We start from the raw sequence: 14,184 nt of genomic DNA, 5'->3' as shown, positions 1-14,184 counted from the left end.
ACCCCGGACCTCACGAATGCAAGGTCAGCCCTCTACCACGCCGCTAGCTCGCTCGGTTACATAAACTCATATAAAAGAATAATAATTCGAGTGTTAAAATGTAATTTTCAAAAGTGCTTTTATTTACGAAAGTCTGTGTTTTGTGTGTAATGAATTATTGTAGGATTTAGGCTTTGAGAGTGTAAGCGCATTTGTCACATATTAAATTACTTACATAAATAATTTCAGAAAATAATTTTTAATTCACTGCCATCTACATTTTCACCTCAATTTCATTTACACTATTACTAGAAAAATTGACTCATGTTACCCTACTGAATATGAATAATAGGCCTACCGGTCCAATAGTTATGGAGAAATTGCATTACTACAATATGTGATAGACCAACAAGCAAAGCCAGGGATAATGAAAAAGTTAAACTCTTTATTACATTTGTTAATTAGCAGCATTGCAATGTTTTCTCTTTATTCTCTGAATAATACCATGAATTAGGAATGGAACAATAGTTAAAATAGTCACGACCACATGAATTAATCATTTAAATAATGTTTCTATTGTCTTGTATTATAGATGACTTGTGTTTATTTATAACTGATCTTAGATTTTGATTAATGTTTATGATATTGGCGACTGAGGCGTTGATGAATCACATATGTAAATTTTCAATCCGGCATTTTCATTTGTGACTGAGGAAAACCATTTAAAAGCTCAGTCATATTGACCGTCACAAGATTTGAATCCGCGATCTCCCGAAGACAAGTCTCCAACGTTACCGTCTGATCCAACTCGCTCGGTCTATATATTATTATAGATGTGAATTATCGTAATAGAATAGAAATCTATTAGATGATGTCCTTTGTATTATACGTCGCATTAAAAATATATCATATACGCCTTGTTTAAATTAATCCGTCCTTGACAGAGTTATAGAGCATCTCACTCGCTGCATGCAGAATATGGACACGGTTGGAATCCTACCGACATCATAGTATTCATCATTGTCAATGTAATATCTCATGCTATCTTAGGTGAAGTACCCCGCGTCGTTCCTGCTTCATCTATCAAGTGCCACGTCAAGAAATAATGAATAGGAACTTCGATTAAGCCCTGGTAGAAATATGAAAGTCTACGATACATCTTACCTACTTCCGCAACACCTCCAGCACAGATTTATCATGAGTGCCTTTAAAGATTTCATTCTTTTTCCCCTTCACACTTGGTTTTATCTTTGATCTCTGAGCTTATATGCTACTATGGTTACTTTCAGGATTCCAATTTAGATGTTTTGTATATAGTTTTCTCTATAGCCTATTATTTCATTCTGTGATTTAAGCGGACTAATACGACAAAGTATTCAGAAAATTTTTAAACATTTTCTAATACCTATATTACAAATGAACAAAAAGTTGCTGACATAATTTGATAAAATTTTGCAGGACTTAATGGATTATTTAGGAATATTTTGATGTGTCGGAAGTGACTTGTACATTGTTTCCTTGTTTATTGTAATTTTTACTTACTTACTGGCTTTTAAGGAATCCGGAGGTTCATTGCCGCCCTCACATAAGCTCGCCTATCTTGAGCAAGATCAATCCAGTCTCTATCATCATATCCCACCTCCCCCAAAATCCATTTTAATATTATCTTCCCATCTACGTCTCGGCCTCTCTAAAGGTATTGTTCCCTCTGGCCTCCCAACTAACACTCTATATGCATTTCTGGATTCGTCCATACGTGCTACATGCCCTGCCCATCTCAAACGTCTGGATTTAATGTTCCTAATTATGTCAGGTGAAGAATACAATGCTTGCAGTTCTGTATTGTGTAACTTTCTCCATTATCCTGTAACTTCATCCCTCTTAGCCCCAAATATTTTCCTAATCACCTTATTCTCAAACACCCTTAACCTATGTTCCTCTCTCAAAATGAGAGTCCAAGTTTCACAACCATATAGAAGAACCGGTAATATAACTGTTTTATAAATTCTAACTTTCAGACTTTTTGACAGCAGATTGGATGCTAAAAACTTCTCAACCGAATAATAACAGGCATTTCCCATATTTATTCTATGTTTAATTTCCTCCCGAGTATCATTTATATTTGTTACTGTTGCTCCCAGGTATTTGAATTTTTCCACCTGTTCAAAGGAGAAATTTCCAAATTTTCATATTTCCATTTCGTACAATATTCTGGTCACGAGACATAATCATATACTTCATCTTTTCGGGATTTCCTTCCAAACCTATCTCTTTACTTGCTTCAAATAAAATTCCAGTGTTTTCCCTAATCGTTTGTGGATTTTCTCCTAACATATTCACGTCATCCGCATAGACAAGCAGCTGATGTAACCCGTTCAATTCCAAACCCTATTGTAATTTTTACAATTAGGAATTTAACCTATGACATCACTTGAGGGCTAAGGCCTCCTGCAAGTAGACAGGGTAGCTCTGATTCATTCTTTAGGTGAGCTAGCCTAGAGAGTGTTCGACCTTGTCCTCTTGTTCATCGTCTCTCTTGTTGGGTATGAAGCACTTTCACTGGTTTACGGTCACTATTCACTGATTCTGCCGCGCACTTTGCATCATTTTACTATTCACATATTTATTCGCGTTGTTGCTGGCACTTTAGAACATATTTCACTTTTCACCGATTGACGTTACCTTATTGTAGTTTTGCGTAAAAATATTAAATTTGCATATAGTAGTGTGCGTAAGTATCACAAATTTGTTGTTCGCACATATTTTATGATGAAACCCGTGTATTGCGATTCTTGTTGCCGCATGTCTCTGGCTCCTACACTCCCTGTTTCAGCTGTCGCCTAGCATTGCTGATGTGGTGTAGAACTCTAGGTCTATCTCCTTCTTCTTCCGATCTCTTATGCTCACCAGTTCCTGGTAGGGTCCTGTGGATGGTAGCCGGTGCTGCAATCTGATATCATCTACGAAATATGTCTCTTTCATGAGCTTTTCCGACTCCTAGTATCCGTGGGACCTCTACGAAGGGAAGAGGACACGAGGCAGACCGAAAAAGAAATGGGCAGACGCACAGACACAGGAAGTGGGGGCACATTGGTCCCGCGCTGCCCGTGACCGGGCAACATAGAAAGTGTTGGGACATAAACTGAGAAGAAAGAACAATTAATAAAAGTGTAGTGTTTAAGTGTAAAATTAATGAAATAGGAAAAGAATCCAGGATGAAAAAGGTGGAAAGTGAAGTGCACTGTGTAAACTAAAGCAAAAAAAAAAATGCATGTGGAAAAAACTTAAACCGGACACAAACTGCCCAAAAGTCAAAGAGCAAACTATATACTAATCAAGCTCACGTGGAGTAGCTCACTACAGGAGCTAAAACCATGAGCTTCTCCCTCCTCTAGCAAGAGGCCCTAGCCCTTAATGGAATCCATCGGACTTATTTATTTATTTATAATGTTTGTTTGTTTATTTATTTGTTTATTTAATTTATTTGTTTATTTATGTATTTGTTCATTCGTTGATTCTTTCACTACTTCATTCGTTTATTTATTTATTTATTTATTTATTTATTTATTTATTTATTATCCGTATCATAAACATCGTCTTGGACTTTTCTATTCTTATCATATCACCGATCTTGAGTTTTTCCCAAATAATTTCTGTTCCATACGTTATAATGGCGCCACTACCGTTTTCAATAGTGTCATCGCTGTGCTTGTCGACAGATTGGTTATGTTCGGAATGTTGTATGAGGCTTTGATCGCTGCTGCTGCTCTTTCCTGAACGTGCATACCGAAAGATGTTGCTTTTTCTGTGACGTAGACTAATACCCAGGTATTTATATTTCACTACAACTTGTAGCAGCTCGTCGAATAAGGTTATCCCTGTCTTAGGGCGCTATTTTTCCGTCCTTCCTGAATGTCATTTGTACTGTCTTCTCTTTATTTACTTCAAGTCGTTTTCCTCTGCCCAACTCTCTAGATTTTGAAGCGCTTTCTGCATGTCCTCTTTTATTGCCGACCCTATCACCATGTAGTCTGCGTATAGAATTATTTCTGCTTGTGAGTCTTCCCCTATTATGTCAGTCACATCTGCTGTGTAGATGTTGAACAGCGTGAACATTCGTGTGTATGATTTTCTCGGAGATTTTAACGCCGTTGAAATGTATCACAAATCAAACTATGATACAAAACATAAGTTTTTTGTAGACTTTTAGAACTCAAATGCATTAAAATTAAACTATTATTATAGCACAGATGTAAGAATTTTTAGTACTTTCTCACACAAAGTAAATTTCAATTTGATTCAATTTATTTTGACAAGGAAATCAACAATAGAATCGTTATTATAATTGTCATTTTAAAGAGTTTCTCATTAATAACTACCAGTAAAAAGTTAAAACTCTTTAGCTGTCTCATTTTTCAGATGTGTCCACTCATTCTCATGTATCTATTAATTTTTCACATAGTACGTACTGTAATAGTGAGTAAAGAAAAAAACCTATAGACATGAAGGTTATGTCTTATCCCTTAAATTATTTCTAAAATTATAACGATGTAAAAGATACATCAGATTGTGGTTCCATCATTTCATGCAACTGCAGTTCAAATACTAGTAAATTTGTAATGATTTTTCCATGCCTTCACATACAAGCCCCCTTAAAGTGAAAATGTTTAATTTTTAATATACGAAAGTGAACTTACTGCATGAACTTAGTAAAGATTATAATCTGAGAATGTCTTTAAATAAAACGGAAAATGTGACATTCTGACCAAAACAATAATTTTGATGGTTTTACTTTGGAACAGGTGTCCCATTTTCATTATTTATGATCTAATATCGTAACATATGAAGGAGAGAAAGATATAGGTAGTAAACTGCATCGATACGAAACCATATAATGGTAAACAAGAACAGAAACATCAAGTTCTACAATCTACTAACAACAACATTATTGACATTTGGAACGGAAACATGGATATGTAGAAAGAAGGAAATACAAAAAATCCAAGCTGCAGGAATGAAATTTCTCAGAACTGTAAATGTATGTATATATTAGCCAGATTTTGAAATGAAGCTATAAGAGAAGAATTTAGAAGTAATATGAAGTAATGGGAGATTGAAAATAACGTATTAATCGAATGGGAAAGGAAGATTACCAAAATAATTAGCCTTTTATATATAAAGCGAGGAACAAGGACAGATATTTCCGTAATAATTCGGAACGGGCTATGCCTAAACCATGAAAAAAGGAGGAGGATATTGAAAAATAGAACTCAAGAAGATCATGACCATCTCAATAGACTTCGGTACGCTTCAGCCATGCGTACTGATCCCGAATAAAGTATATTCCTCATTGAATTTGTACCTTCGTTGTTTATAGTCCTCCTGTTTATTTGTGATTCTCAAAATTTAAACATTTCCTTACATTCAAAAACTATTAACTAATTGCTCAATAACTGGATTTCACGTTGAACTCTCATAATTATACCACATTCTGAACAACATTGGGCTTTCTACTCAATAGACTATGATTTAACATGTAACATTTACACTGTTGATACAATCTGAAATGAACATGATTTTATAAGTCTTGAATTTACAGATATATTAAGCATAGAAATCTCGTAATTCTAATTCGATGATTATTTTATTATGTATTAGGTGAATTTTTAAATTCTTGATATATTTTTTTCTTAAATGAAATCTCATATTCAAGTCTATTCCACAACCATCATTATTGCTCAATTTGCAACGATCTATGACGTCTTCCAATTTCTGTACGCCACTGTCCCTTGTTGCTCAGTTCTTCCGGTAAGACTCTCTCTTACTCTCACCTCTTGCTGTACTCCTTTTCTCAAACCCTTTTTAAGTGTTCCTCTGCGTCTTTTCCCTTCAGTTATCCTAATTAAGATTTACTTCTGTAGTCTATTATCACTCAATCTTTGCACATGGTCATAACATGCTGTTTTGTTTTAATGTCATCAAGCGTATTTGATGTAACATTAATAATTTTCTTATGTTAACATTTTGAATGCTGTGGCTTCTTTGTTTTGTAGCTATTCTACACCAAAACTCCTTTTTAATGTTTAATAACATCTTTATTTTCCATTTTTATCCGACATATTTTACTACCATATAATCATTATGCTTCTGATGGTGTTTATCACCTTGGGATAGAGATTCATCCCACGGTATTCCCTTCATAATAAATATGGATGTGTTTTCTTCATTGTGTGTTTTCTTCCTTTATTACTGCAGTTAGAGTCTTGTCCAGTTTTATTTTCAGTTCCTAATACCCTAGATCATATATACCCAGAGTGCTCTGCGTCATAGGCTTTGACGGTAAACATTTTTGTCAGCTTTATTATGCTGTCCTCTAGTTGTTACATAAGGAGTCACGTCATAATTCCTATTTGAATTGCATTAGCGACTGTACTGTCATCTCGTGTTCGTTTCCGGCGGACGGGTGGCGATCCTGGCAGTTGTTCTCTTCAAAGTGCAACCGATTTTAACATAGGAATGAGCAATCTGTATGTGATCTGGGCTAATACATGTAATCCCTTCACTGTTGTATTTTTCCCTATCTTCTGTAATAATTTCTTGTTGTATCCTTACGATGTACATATATTCTGTCTTTTTCTACGATCCAATTATTGTATTCTTCAATATTATTCTTTGCGCCAAGTAAAATATTGTGAAGAAAAGGTAGTGGACGAAAGGTCCACAAACCACACTGATAATCTCTTAGGTTAATAAAGTCTGATCATTGGCGAAACATATCGTGTAGGTTGAAGTGTTTTCAAGAGGAATTCCAATGTCACTGCACTTATTTTTCTCTGTTTCAACTCTTGTTCCACGTAGATTTTATACAATGTAAACTTGAACTCATTGGAAACTCTTTGCAATGTTGTTATGATAAAATTTCTTAACTGTTGTTATGAGCCCATAACATTTGTTTGTTTCAAAGTTTTACACAGTTTATTGAATGGTACGTTATCACAGACTTTGTGTAAGTCAATATATTGTAAAATGTGAATTTCGAGTAAAGAGAAATGTTCTGAAGTCATCATGTTCATCTGTCTAAGTTCCTGTACTCATCTTCAATTTTTTCTTTAAGATATGTCTATATATTTCGCTGAATATGTACTGTAGCTCACTGATATTCCTTTGTAGTTTTCGCAATTTTCATCGTCACCTGTTTTATGGACAATTTTTATCATGAATATTTTCTATTCCTTGTGAATATCAGCCCCGCAAATGCAGTCTTGAAGTAACTTGCTTAAATATTCATAAAACTGATCTATTCCGCAATTTATGAATTTAATGCCTGTCGGTTGTTACATAACTAATATCATAATTGAACAAATATCAATTAAGATAAGGCCTGGGAAGAATAAATAGGACGTTGTTACAAAAACTTAAGAATACATTACTTTATTTCAGTGTTTAACTTTCGCAAATTTACTTTATGTGACATCTTAGAATCAAGTCCCCCATACAATCACTCGTTTTAGACGGCAACTCACAAACGTAATTACATCATTTCACTTATTTCATGTTACGACTAGCAATGTTTGCACGTAAGGTGAACGCTCTTGGGATCAATACACTGATCAACACGCTGTTCTTTTCTACAACCTTTTCAAAGAGAAAATAGCTTGCGTTTAATTTAAATTATGAAGCCCTACAGACAGTTCGGAGAAAATTGACAGAAATTTCTCGTTAGTCTAGAATGTTAGATCGAAAGAAATGAAAAAAAAATGATATAGCGAGAAATCTTACATGTCAGTCACAAAGAAACTGTAGATTCACTATTTTTAATCGTTGCAATATCTGTGTTTGTGTAAATACACAAGATAGTTTCTCTTCAAGCAAAGAAACGCGTTGTGTTTGGTTAATATGTTGTTCTTAACGTGCTCTTTAGTATACGCTTACTACAAAATTGATTGATTAAACATTGAACAACTAATTATCACTAACACATTATCAACTTCTTTATTAATTCTTTGAATAATATCATGTTTATTCAAAAAATATTAATTTGATTGACTATACTAAAGGGTGTTGATATATCAGTAGAGCATCGATTATCCAAAACAATTGGGGACGGTGGTGTTCGGATAACCAGTCATTTACGAAAACAATTTCTATCTTTGTCATAGGTGCAGTATGAAACAAAAAACACGTATATTAACCTCTTTACTCCCACTGTTCCCAAATGGGAACATGCATTATTTACGGCGTAAATGATTTGAGAGGACCAATAATCATCTTATTTTGTTTCTTATTTGTCAATAAGTAGGAATATATAAGAAACACCAACATTTTTAATACAAAATAATTTGGGCATAAATAATTTGGGAAATTCTGAAATATTTATATTCTAATCATTGAAAGTGTCTTGGGATCAAATGGGTTAAACACAAAACTGTACATATATATATATATATATATATATATATATATATATATATATATATATATCACACGTCTTACAAATAACACAGAGAACTCAGTAGCCTAGTTTGACAAGTTCAAAATGGGAATTAAAGTAGGCCTAAAGTTTAGGAAAAGAGTTTTTTTTTTGTTTTGCTTTAGAACTGAGACTCATTTTTTTGTGCCGCTAAATCTCGCAAACAGCGCTAGCGAAACTTCTACATGGCGTGCGCGCAAATTTGAATTTGCAGACTGGAACGCTTTCGGTTAACGGATGTTTCGGTATTCTATGTTCTACTGTAGTTAGCTTTAGATATTCCTTAAAAATAAAACCAAAATCTCTTACCATGGAAAGAAGTATGCTATTTGACAATTGATTAGGTTACTCCATACTTTGTGATAAAAGTTAGCTTATATTATATTGTGAATTTTTAAAGAAATCACTTCAGTGACGAATTAAATTTTCATCAAATTAAGTAAGCGATAAAGTACTTATTTGAGACACAGTTTGCTGATAGGAAATTCATGCCAATAGGGTGAATATTTTGGGAGATATTGTACACCATAAAAATTGTTTGCATAATTTATCTAAGAGAGGAAGAAAGGAAATCAAACATGGTCATCCTGTTGTAAGATCTGTTTCTGTGAGTTCTCAATAAAATATCCATTCCATGCATGATATGATTTTCGACAATCGACCAAATGCACCAAAACATAGGATATATAAAGATTTTGAAAATTTAACATGAACGTGTCTTTCATCGTGATTTGGTTATGAGACAATCATTTCCTTAAACGTTCCCTAGATGCTTGAAGGCTAATCACAAACGACTAAAAGTGACAATTTTCAAAGTAGATATGCCTCAGTATTCTAGGAGATTTTTCTCAAATTATGGATTGCATTGTGACTATAGACATAATACGGAACCATTACGATCCAGAAAAAATAAATAATTTTAGTTTTATTCATGAAATATGCGTAAATTTGATCAGAACAAATGTAGGCCCTAACATTGACAAATTCCATTGAAAAATGAAAAGTTAAATTTGTAATTGTAATTTTGATCAAATTTTTCCACATTTCAAGGACAAAATTAAAATTATTTCAATCATTTTCTGTCAAAATACACAACTCTCTTAAACTGACTGAGCATATTTCGAATTCAATCAATAGCTTTCCCAAGACACGCTATGAAACGTATCATATTATAAAACAATTTTTATCTCGAAATGGAAGCAAAAACCAGCAGAATGGTATTCGACTCTTTTGTTTGAAATAGTTCAAAGAACAACCACCTGAAATTAATGACATTATTTATGGTTCATTCTTTATACTTCCAAACGGGACGACAATAAAACGTTATAATTTATACAGCCTAAAATAATTGAGTATAATTACTATAATATGAAATTATTAATAGATATCATAATACAGTTTAGGCCTATACAGATATTATAGGAGTAATATGTCCTCTTTAATCATTTTTATTCAACTTAAGCTCACTAATATTGTCGAAGTTCAAACTCAGTCATTAGTATTTATGTAAAATTCGGTTACTTCTCGCATTATGATTAACTTATTGTTTAATCCTATTATGTCAGCCAATCGTCATTATCATCTTAGTTACCATTACTATTAATAAATCTCATCGATAGTCGATGGTACAGAAAGATAAATTATTCGTCTGAAATGATATCTATATTAAGATTAAAATGTATTGATAATTACTAGGCAGCGCATTTTCGTTCCCAAACTTACAGCAGATGGAGTAGTTTCTTCTGGTAGCTACATATATTACATCACTTGGATACGTAAGCAAGGTCGAATTGCAAGCAGGTACGCATGGGGTCATTAAATAATAATGATGTAATGTATTATAAATATGCCCCTGTAACGTCATATGACGTAGAAAGAACATTCTCTTAGTTAAATAAATTTTATGTGATGTTCGTAAAAGATTTGCATTTCATAATCTCAGAATATATATTTTCGTTCACTGCAACGGGATAGGTTTTGATAAACGAATTAATTACTTGTACATATTGTGTAAATTATAAATATTTATAATTTGTATATTGATTTTTATTATTATTATCTTGTCCCTGTAACGTCATGTGACGTAGGAAGAACATTTCCTTAGCTTAAACAAATTTTTAATGGCGGTTATAGTAAAAGGTACGAATTTCATAATCTCAGACTACATATGTTTTTGTTCATCGTAACGGAGTTGATTTCGTTAAATGAATTAGTTGAATATATAATATATATATAGTATTTACAGGTAATATCTATCATGTTAACTATTATGTTCTATAATACATATTCTATACTAGTCTATATTCTGAGATTATGAAATGCAACTCTTTTACGAACATAAAATTTGTTTAAACTAAGAGAATGTTGTTTCTACGTCATATGACGTTACAGGAGCATATTATAATACATTACATAATTTTTATTTAATAACCTCATGCGTACCTGCTTGCAATTCGACCTTGCTTACGTATCCACTTGACGTAACAGATGTAGCTACCAGAAGAAACTACTCGATCCGCTGTACGTTTGGGAACGAAAATGCGCTGCCTAATAATTACAGAAGCACTTCTGTGTTAACATACAATATCATTAATTAACACATCATGCTGAACATAATTTTTTCAGTAGCCTGATCCAATCATATTTATTATATTATCTCCATATTAGATAGCAACCCCTCACATGAAAGCAACATAATTTCTATTGTTACTGTCTTTTAATGAAGAGAGATGCCATTCTGGTTATAATTGTTATAACTTGAGTTTCCATTTATAATTATAATTTCATCAACTTGTTTTGATAAATAGTTACCCAGTTCAAAGAAGGTTTCTGTTGATACCGTTATGTTATATAAATTATTAAATTTCTTATGAGTTCACGTTATAGTCACAAAATTTTATGAAAATCTCTCTCTCTCTCTCTCAGGTTTGATAAAATCGGATTGTACATCATATATATTATAGTCACAACTACAAAGCAATAGAGAAATTTATGATGCAACCATGATATTCTCAAAAGAAATCCTTTCAATCGCTTCACTTAATGCATGGAATCTGAATATTGAAAGAATGTCATGTGTTGCGAATATACGCGTTGTTTAATATTGAAAGTCACAATATATTTTATTGGTTGTACATGAATAATACCTTCTCTCTTGCTACCATATACAACGTTTCATATTTCACGCACATTGCAAAACCTCGTTTTTATTTTGTATAATAATGTATTCTAGTTTCTTTAAAACTTCGATAGTTTAACAAATTAATGGAAAGAATTTAAGTAGTCCTATAACTATTGTTATATTATTACGGGTTACTGTTTATTTTCAATCAATGTACAGTTTTTAGTCGTTACAAGGCAATATAATGTAAAAATAATTCTCCTTCTTTACAGAGACTTTGCATTCTTCCTTCAAGTACTACGTGTCAGCGGGAGGTAAAGGTGCACATCCCTGTGTAGCAGCCGATGTATGATACATCAGAATGTTTGTAAAATTCTACAATCCGTCCGTCAACAATATCGCTATATTCTCATCAAATCATCTACATAGGTATGAACTGTTAAACATACGCTTTTAATAAGTATAGATATCTTTTTATTGTTTATGCAGTCGTTTGATATTTTCTTAAACGTTGTAAATAACGATGTTCCTATGATTAAAGTTACAATAATGAAAGATAGAAGAGACTAGTTCGTGGTATGATCGGTTTGTAAGTTTTTCTCTGAACTGAATCTAGTGAATGTAATGGGAAATGAAGTTCCATTGTCCATGAAAAGGTTTAAAGGATAATTCACATTAAGTGTTGACTAAATTTGTAATGGCAGTGGAATTGATTGAATGGGACTTTCATTTGCAGTATCCAGTTATTCAATAGAAGCTGCATTTTTATTTTACACACTGTTAATGTGCATGTTCATATTGCAGAAACTGTCGAATGTACCTAAGAGTTTGTAAATTGCTTCTTTAATGTAATTCAAAATTCAGTTATAAAGCTTGAAGAAGATTTCTAAAGAACTTTAGTTATGTTTGAAATAAATATAGTGAGGATCACGTAAGAGCAGTTCCTAAAAGGCTAATTTGACCGTCTGCTCAGTGTTGCCAACTAATACCTGAGATCACAAAGGAGGGTAAAACCACAATGCCATGTACAATAATAATGATAATGATAATGATAACGATAACGATAACAATAATGATATACTATTAAAAATAATGAAGTCTGGATTATATACTTATTTACCACATCTCACCTTTATGCTGGGAGGTGTTTTCTAAACAGTTCAATAATTTGTGAAAGAGTAGGCCTATATTTTCCTCCTGGACGTCTCGCACATTATATTGGAAATTAGTAGATTAATATGATCTAATAATAAAATATAATTTGTCTGACAACATGAAATTAATTGCTTTGACTAAACAGTTCACGATTCACGAGACCTAACCTAAAAATGTATTTTGTTTGATCACGTGAAATAATTAGTGCAAACTCCGAAAACCGAATGCCACTTTGAAATGTATGCTTAAGAATACTTACTTACTCCTATTAACTTTGCTATTCTAGATATAATTGTTGTCTCGGTGTGCATTTTCTATCGATCACCCAAGTGCATGTATCATACCATATGCCATATTTATTTACACTTATTAAACTATAATCTTGAATTGCAACCACAACGCAACGCAAGACATAAAATAACTATTATGTATTAATATAATACTGATATGAATTAATTATTAGTATGTTCGAATTTCATTAGCTTCCAGTATTCAGCACAGAGATCTAGAACAATTTGAATTTTCAGAATTTTGCATTGCCGACAACATCTGTTACTGCTTCCAACATAACTGTTGGAAAATCACTACCAGTTGTAGTATTTAACAGATCGAAATTCGAAACGAAGTTAGCAAAATAAAATTCAACCTTCAAACTAGAAAATCACCACAATCCACTAACATATGTAGAAATGGTGGAAAAATAGTTAGGTTTCACCCTTGGGATATTACGTAAGATGATTCGGACTATATTTCTAGATAAATATGTTACGAAAATTGAGACAAATCATCTACGTTAGGTTAAAAAAAAAAAAAAGATTACTAAATTGTGAAAATATTGTATTCATGGTTTTGTAAATGGTCGCGCTAATCGATTACGCTCGAGAAATAATCTAGTTCCATCTAAAACAATCAAGTCAGTATGAGCCCTCTGTGTGTGAGATACTCGCGGTGCAAACAGTCTGGCTGGCGGGCAACGATGCTCTTCCCCTCTTTCGCCACAAGAGAGGTGGCAGGAGTGAATAAATACACGGTTAGTACGAATCCTACAAATCCTTGCTTTCCAATACCTACTCAAAACAGCACGGTAGCACATGTTAATGAGATCCCATAGATTTTTATATATTTATTTTATTTTAAAATGCATAATTTATTTTGTTGGGATAATGGAAAAAATTAATTAAATCTTTTTTGTTTATTATATGGGAAGGTGATCAATTTTTGTTCATTACACGATTGCATTACCTTAGGGCAGGCATGTCAATTGATGCCCACAGGAGCAAGAGCGCGCTTTAGAGCCCAGGAGAGCCTGAGCGCTTTACAGCGGAAAGGAAAGAGACAGACGAAAGAGGTGGTATATGCCGCTTGGTCGAGCTATATTCAGGGATGGCCAGCACTGATTCAATAGATAAAGGGAAGAGAACTTATTAAAACTGTATCCATGTTAATTTTTAGATTTACC

The 14,184-nt window shown here is 33.0% G+C and overlaps 1 protein-coding gene across 2 annotated transcripts in view; it reads left to right on the top strand.

The window, feature by feature from the left end:
- Positions 1 to 14,184, top strand: part of LOC138690943 (pyrokinin-1 receptor-like) — a 310,043-nt gene that overhangs the window by 281,948 nt on the left and 13,911 nt on the right. The window contains exon 6 of one of the 2 annotated variants that reach the window (XM_069812527.1): positions 11,843 to 11,999. In XM_069812527.1, the coding sequence (XP_069668628.1) occupies positions 11,843 to 11,922 (80 nt within the window). In that variant the 3' untranslated portion in view covers positions 11,923 to 11,999. Of the gene's footprint in view, positions 1 to 11,842; positions 12,000 to 14,184 lie in introns of those variants that run through there. The other variant, XM_069812525.1, reaches the window with a different exon arrangement.

Source organism: Periplaneta americana, chromosome 16 (genome assembly GCF_040183065.1).
Source record: "Periplaneta americana isolate PAMFEO1 chromosome 16, P.americana_PAMFEO1_priV1, whole genome shotgun sequence".
In the NCBI taxonomy this organism is placed as follows: Eukaryota; Metazoa; Arthropoda; class Insecta; order Blattodea; family Blattidae; genus Periplaneta; species Periplaneta americana.
Note: the sequence above shows the minus strand (reverse complement) of the source record. Positions and strands in the feature narration are given on the sequence as shown.